Here is a 7514-nt window from a genome sequence, read left to right as displayed (position 1 = left end):
AAAAAAAAAAAAAAAACACAAAAGAGTGACATGCAGAGTTAGAGAGTAAAGTGCCAAGGGGCACGTTTTCAGAAAAAGTCCACTTTCAACACTTGAACAGAAGCTTCGCTATAGCACACACAGCAGTGCAAGGAGCCTGGTGTCCTGTGCCATGAGGATCCCGCCCGGCCCGGCCTCGGCGGCCCCACCATCACCTGTCTCCTGCCCTCCAGGGTGAAGAGCTCACTGATCTTCTTCTGCTTGTAGACATCATTCTTCTCCAGCAGTTTTTTGTGCAGCCAGTCGGGGTGTTTGACGCGTGGCACTGGGTTCTTTACCTGTGTGAGGCCAACAGCCATCAGGGAGAGATCCTTGTCTAACTGCACGGTTTTCAGCCCCACAGCCCATGCCGCCGACCCTGCCCTTACCTGCTGCAGGGCCGCGGGGATGGTGATGATCTTCTGGATGGCGCTTCCCAGCCGCTCAATGTAGTAGTCCCAATCCAGAATCTGTGTGTGCAGGAAACAGGCAGAGAATAGTAGGTGGCAGCAGCCATGTGTGAGGCTCACTTTGTGCTGAGCACAGGGCTAAACACTGTGTCTTATTTAATCCTCTCAGAAACTCTATGATGAAAGGTGCCCATTGCACAGCAGAGGATACTAAGGCAGGGAGCTTCACTGACTCCTCCAGATCACAGAGCTAGTAGGTGACTGAGCCAACACCCCTGGTCTTAGTCCATCCAATAGAATAGCTAAAGGGCCCTAGGCACTTCATGTTTTCAGTTTGCCCTAAAGGGTTATTAGTTGCTCACCTATTACTTATCAGAAAGGAGGAAGTCAGGAGTGAAGACGCCAGACAAAAAACATAATCCAACTCAGACATATTCTGCTCTGTCTAGCTTTCCTTTAAACTTTGAAGAGTAGAAAATGCAACTGGCACTCACTGCTCGAATATCAAAGTCTTGAAGGGAAGAGCTCTTGAGCCATTTCCGGAGAAAGTGCTTCCTCACCATAGGTTCTGCTTGGAAAATGGCAAGTGGGATGGCCCTGGGTGAGGAAGACAGGCACATAGCTCAGTAACAGTGAAAATCACCCAAAATCTGATCATAATTCTTATCAAATGGACATGGAAATAAGGACTTGTAACAGCTGTTCACAAGTATCAATGTATGCATCTGCGTGCCTATGTATGCACAAACATGCCTACAGGTTCCTCGGTGAGTAACACGTGCATGTGTATGTGTAAACACATGCACGTGTGTATGTAACCATGTCTACATGTTCCTCATGGTGTAACCATGTGCATGCATACAGGTAAATGCATGTGTGTGTGTAAACATGTCTGTGTTTCTCACTGAGTAACCACGTGCATGCGTACAGGCAAACAGGTGCACGTTCATAACTGTGTCTACATGTTCCTCGCTGAGAAACACACAGGAGACTCAGGCTGCTTTCTAGAAAGAATGAGCCTGTTTTCACGTCACTAGCAAAGCAACTGGCAACTGTCAGTGCTTCTCTTTCACTGGAGGAAACGTCTGTGGTGAACACCACACACATAAGGAGACTTAGAGGAGACACGCACACTACGCATCCACTCGGCTCCATCAAGCTCCAACACTTGGCCACTTCGACTTCCCGCGTGAGATGATTAGAGTGAAGCCCTGTGTGACCCCAACCTATCCCCTCCTCACACAGAAGTAAAGACAACCTTTATTCTGGTGTTTATCATCAACCCCATGCAGGCATTTGTACTGGTCCTATTTGTGTATAACCACCAAAAAAAAAAAAAAGAGCAGTTTCCATGTTTTTAAGTTTTACATACATGGAGGCATAAGGGTCTTCCTTCAATCTGATTTTTGCTTTTTTCTCCAACATGGTTTCAAACTGTCAGTGCTGTAACCTGTAGCTGCAATTCAACCGTTTGAACTCTGGTATAGTGTATCTCATTCCCTACTAAATAACAATTACCCATTTCTGGTTGATGGACACTTATGCCATCCCCAAACTTGGTATTAAACACAGCCCAAACCTGTAAGGAACCCCTCACCTCTCTGTGACAGGGGAGCCCTCGGGCTTGCGGGAGATGATGTAGCGGCAACTCAGCCCTGCATCCTTGACCATCTGGTCTCCCAGGAACTCAGCCAGGCGCTTTGCTGTGCTGATGGATGTAGACTTCTGCTCCCCGTAATCTTCCAGCTTCCGAGACATGGAACGGTTCTCAGAGATGAGCTCAAACAGCTCAGAGTCAGGCATGTTGGCTGCCTAGAGAAAGACAACGCGTAAAACGCTGCAGAAATCAAGGGGCAGAGTCTGGACTCACCCTGGACTGTGCTCCTTCTAGGCCATGCCCTTCTCTAGCCTGAGATGCAGAAGGCTGCAATTTCAAAGAGCTCTTTCATATGCCTGTGTGGCAATACTTTAAAACACACACACATAAAACTTTAGTTTTTATTTTTTTCAGACACGGTCTCGTTCTGTCACCTGGGCTGGAGTGCTGTGGTGCAATCTCAGCTCACTAAAACCTCCCCTCCAGGGTTCGAGCGATTCTCGTGCCTCAGCCTCCCAAGTAGCTAAGATTACAGGCACACACCACCACATCCAGCTAATTTTTGTATTTTTAGTAGAGAAAGGGTTTTGCCATGTTAGCCACGCTGGTCTCCAGCTCCTGACCTCAAGTGATCTGGCCGCCTAGGTCTCCCCAAGTGCTGGGATTACGGCTTGGCTTGTTTTATTAAACTGTGCACAGAATATCAAGAAGAATTTACTGAAGAGCACCAAGGCTGCAGAAAAGGATGTTGCTCCGCCTAAGACAGGAAGTTTTCCTCCTTGAAAGGAAGAGAAAGAAGGGGCAGGAAGAGCCAGAAGAGAGGAAAGAGAAACTCCGGCCTGCTGGAGAGTGGCCTGAGCAGTGCAGGCCTGAGCAGTTCCAGTGTGGCGTCCACATCCAGCTGGAGCTGCTGCTTTGCACACATGTTCCTGACCACGGGACCCCCACATCCTGTAAGGGGTGCTGGGCTCATGAATATTCTGTGTGAAACCCCCAGTGCTCCCTTGCACATATGTGTTGCTCTATACAAGACAATACGACAAGAAACAGAAGCCCACACAGCAAAGCTAGTCAGGAAAGCACTGTAGTGTTCTGGTATTCCTTCTACCCAAGATGCTTGTGCCTGGGAAACATGCACCACCATGTGTAACAACGGAAATGTGAAACCTAACTGGTAGTAAATAATCGTGGACTAGTTATGTAAATTAAGGTATGTAAACTGATAAAATGTTATGCAGCCTGAAAAACATAAAAAATACAAAGTAACATAGAAATAAGCAAATATCTCAGGCTGGAGTGCAGTGCTGCAATCACAGCTCACTGTGGCCTCTACTTCCTGGTCTCAAGTGATCCTCCCAAGTAGCTGGGACCACAAGCACGCATCACCATGCCGGGCTTATCACGCTATTTGGAAAAACGTTTCCTTCACAGAGTTGTGTCCCTGGATGCAGAAGCTGAGGGGAACTCCAAGGGATAATTGTGCTCAGGAGGTCTTGGGATTTCATCAGGATTGGCCCTGAGTTCTTTAGTCACCTTGGTCCCCAGGAGCCCAAGAAGCACGGGGTCCCCTTCTTGCAGGGTCCTTCGTCCTTCAGAGCAGGTGAGGATGGAGGGTACAGCCCTTACCTTGCTGTACAGCACGTCCAGCCAGTAGTCAGCCACCTTGGCTACAGAGCCATACACCTCTTCCAGCGTGCTGCCCTTGAGGAAGGCCTCAAACACCGAGGACTGGAAGATCTTAATCAGCTGCAGTTCCCCGCGGCGTTTGACCTCAAAGCCCTTGAGCTCAGCCAGAGAACCGTCTTCATTGAACACAGCATACCTGAAAAAAAAAAAAAAGGCAAGCACAGCAGTGGCAAGGAGCACTGGGGAGCCACCAGCTGTGCCTCATCCTCTCTGCCTGCCTCTTCCCTTTCCAACCCTCCACTTGTCATCCACCAGGCAGCAAACATCTCTCTCCCTCAGGCCACTGCTTCTCTAAAAGGAAAATGACTGAAGGGCCTATAGCCACAGAGCCAGAATACAGCAGCGGGCAGACAGAGCTGGTGCAAATGGAATCAGTAAGACCGCAAGAACCCAGGTCTGTTTCTATCCTGGCTCCTGATCCAACCTCCTTTCTGGGTTAAATTTAATCTATCTCAATCCATGTACTTTCTAAAGCACAAAAGCCATGAGAGTCCCACCTCTTCTTCAGTTTCTTGCCTTCCTCCTTGGAGGCTGGAAGAATCATGGCAAGGTAGGGCCCATCAACCTCAAAAAAGATGCTGTTCTCTGAGCGGGTGACATAGGTGAGTGAGGATGGCTCGGCCAGCTCCTGGTACTGGTCATTGGTGAAGCCTTCCTGAGAAACGAGAGTGAAGAGGGAGCAGCTTCACTTATGACGGCCCATACCTGGAAACCACCTGGTGCCCCTCCAGGAGCGGATGGATTGGCAAACTGAGGCTTTTCCACATGACCGACACCACTTGGCAGCATGAAAGAAGAAGTTCGGACGCACACAACCAAGTGGTGACACTCAGGTGTATCTGTCAGGTCCAAGAAGCCAGACCGAAAAGGCTACAGGCCATACGCTTCCATTTACATGACATTTTTGACAAAGCAAAATTATAGTACAAAAAACACACGGGGGGCTGCCAGGGTTTCGGGGTAGGGAGAGGATTTGCTGACAAAGCGGTTGCAGCTGTTCTGTGTTGCTTTGTGGTGCTGGACACACACACTATGCACCTGTCCAAACCCACAGCGCTGGATGCTACAGAGTGAACGTCGCTGTGTGCAAATTACAAACCATCCAGTCATGGTGCTGGGATCCCAAGAGGGGTGCAGACCGCACCAAAATGAGCCCAACAGCACTGGACGTACAGCACAACATGCTGACAGCGTGGGGAGGAAGGAGTTGCCCTGTGAACTTTGCTGACTGGACAGGGTAAGGCTGGAAACAAAAGTAACTACCTACACACGCTGTACAGTGGCAGTGAAATTACTTCTCATGGGGCACAAGTCTGTTAGCAATTCTAAAACTACTTTACATGTATTCTAGGATTGAGCAAACGCATATATTGAGAAATTAGAAACAGGTTTATCACTGCAGGAGAAAGAAGCCACTACTAAGAAAGGGGCAGATTCATGTGTTTAAACGCATCCAGGCAGACAGACACAGAAATAAACAGCTCTGTGTGCGTGCGTTACTAGAGACATACTTCCTGGCCGCCTCCACTGTGAGAGACCGGAAGCTATGACACTCCCAGGAACAGTGAGCACAGCCAGCGCCCCATCTCGGGTTTTTACATCATTCTTCTTGGAGAACTGGCTGACTCCAGGTTGGAGCAGGGAAAATACAAGATGAGGTTGGTGGACTTCACAGTACCAAGAAGTAAGAAAATGCTCCAGAAACAAAGACAAGAAGAGGGCACGTCCCAAGAACACACCACAAACCAGCAGGCCCCAGTGGCCCAAGGGGAACATGTGGAGCAGGAAGCCACTCTGGTCCTAAGAACAATAACCCGGATGTCCACTGGGATCCGCAGATCCACACTGATGTCAACGAGCAGACAAGGAAGTGAGAACAAATGGGAAAGAAGGATAACAACGTTTCCCTACAGGATCCCAATTAATACAGTAGAAGGAATGGGGGAAACAGACAATTGCCAGGGAAAAACCACCACAGGAAACCCCAGCTATAACTGCTTCAGGTGCGGCCCACCAGCAACACTAACACAGTGGACAGAAGCTTACGGAGCAGCTGGGGACGCACGGTCTCAAAGCACCTGCTCCACGATATTTATTTGCTGCTGTGATGGCTCTAATACGTGTCCAGAAACTCTGACAGCCCTCCTCCAGGGACGCTTATTCCTCCCCACTGGGTGTGTATTTACGACCGAAGAGCCGCATAGGAGGGGGCACAGGAGCGCCACAGTAAGGCCTGCAGAAGCCCCTCAGGCAGGAGACTAAGCCATCCCCACAATACACCCACATCACACCACCACAAACCAACACGGTGCACCTGAGAACGTGGGGAGGGTGTCACCCCTGTGGAGTTACTCCAAAAACCCAAACCACCTCAGTCTAGTCACGAGAAACAACAGCCAACCCCCGCCTGGCCGGCACCACCAAAGGGTGAGGTCGTGACACCGGGACCAGGACAGGACAACTCATCTCCACGCGGGTCCTTGCCGGGATCCTGGGAGAGAGGAGGGGCTGTGGTGGGAAAACGGGGAATCCAGGTGAGGTCTGCGGTGCAGTTACAGGGGCACAGACATAGGTTTCTTAGTTTTGACAAGCGCACCATGGTTTATGCAAGGTCAGCGTTAGGGGAAGCAGGTTGACGGGGACACAGAAACTCTCTGTACTATTTTTGTAATTTCCTGTAAGTTTAAAATTATTTCAAAATAAAAAGTTAAAAGCAAAAAGTCTGGGTGCTATGCTGAAAGAGAAAGGAGTGGAATCACTTGATACCTTCTGACCATGGTCTTCAGGCTATAGAAAAGCAATGTGAGCAGTGCTGGGTGCCAGGAAGGCACGCACACTGTGAGGTGCTGCAGAGCCAGTGACGTCAGGGCACTGACACCAGGCCGGCCAGCGCTTCAGGACCGGAGGCCCCAGACTAACCTTGACCATGATGTTCAACATGGCGCCTGGGTAGGAGATGGTCACCTTGGGCTTCTTCGCATTGGTCGTCTTGAAGACAAAATTTTCTGGGAAGCTATTAGGCAGGATGCACCATATTCCATCTGTGTCCAGCTCTAAGGGCCTCCTTCAGAGAAAGAGAGGAGCAAGGTCATGAGTTCCCCTTTCCTTCCCGCCCCGTGTGTGGCCTCCAGCCTTCCCTCCTTCCTTCCTGCCCACGCTTGCTCCCAGGACCTGCTCCCAGCCCACGGCTCCCCTTCTGCGCTCACCCAATTTGCTCGATCAGCTCCCGCGCCTGGGTGATGATGTTGGCCCCTGTGAAGCAGACGATGCCAGCCATCTCCATGGAGTACCAGCGAGCCCTGAGAGGACACCACAAACTGGTGGGTGGGGCTGGCATGGCTCCTCCAGGGGGTATCAGAGGCAGTAAGGAGTAGGGAGGAGGACAAGGAGAGACGTGACAGGGACAAGGGAGGCAGCCAAACGTGCATGTACCAGGACAGAACTAAGGTAGAATCTGGCTGTGTCCGAGGACACTTCTCTGTCCTCACCTTGGTGCCCAGCACGGCTCAGGAAGGATCTGGAAGGGTGCAATATGTGCCACTGCATCCGTTCAGGACTCCAGCCTCAGCAGGACTCTTAATACCACCCAGGACCATTCACACCTTCTCTACTCTCTTCACACCTCCTCCCAAGCCCCATTCTCACCTCCAGCTTCTCAGAGAAAGCCCAGGCCTACCTACCAGGCCTGACCCTCCCCCAGCCTGGGTCCCAGCCCTGATGTCAGCTGCCCCACCCTCCCCCTCCCGGCACCAGCCCCCTGCCCCTTGTCAGTTGCTTCTCTGCCCCTCCCTGACACACAGACG

The 7514-nt window shown here is 50.7% G+C and overlaps 1 protein-coding gene across 1 annotated transcript in view; it reads right to left on the bottom strand.

Annotated features, from left to right (window-relative positions):
• Window positions 1-7514, bottom strand: part of POLE (polymerase (DNA directed), epsilon, catalytic subunit) — a 57257-nt gene that overhangs the window by 32909 nt on the left and 16834 nt on the right. Inside the window, exons 20-28 of the mRNA XM_011961335.1 lie at window positions 7200-7228; window positions 6918-7028; window positions 6631-6775; window positions 4209-4366; window positions 3652-3847; window positions 2026-2240; window positions 923-1025; window positions 408-488; window positions 195-317 (exon numbers count right to left, since the gene is read on the bottom strand). Of these exons, the coding sequence (XP_011816725.1) occupies window positions 195-317; window positions 408-488; window positions 923-1025; window positions 2026-2240; window positions 3652-3847; window positions 4209-4366; window positions 6631-6775; window positions 6918-7028; window positions 7200-7228 (1161 nt within the window). The remainder of the gene's footprint in view (window positions 1-194; window positions 318-407; window positions 489-922; window positions 1026-2025; window positions 2241-3651; window positions 3848-4208; window positions 4367-6630; window positions 6776-6917; window positions 7029-7199; window positions 7229-7514) is intronic.

The sequence above is a fragment of the Colobus angolensis genome, unplaced genomic scaffold (genome assembly GCF_000951035.1).
Source record: "Colobus angolensis palliatus isolate OR3802 unplaced genomic scaffold, Cang.pa_1.0 Scaffold115, whole genome shotgun sequence".
Taxonomy (NCBI): domain Eukaryota; kingdom Metazoa; phylum Chordata; class Mammalia; order Primates; family Cercopithecidae; genus Colobus; species Colobus angolensis.
Note: the sequence above shows the minus strand (reverse complement) of the source record. Positions and strands in the feature narration are given on the sequence as shown.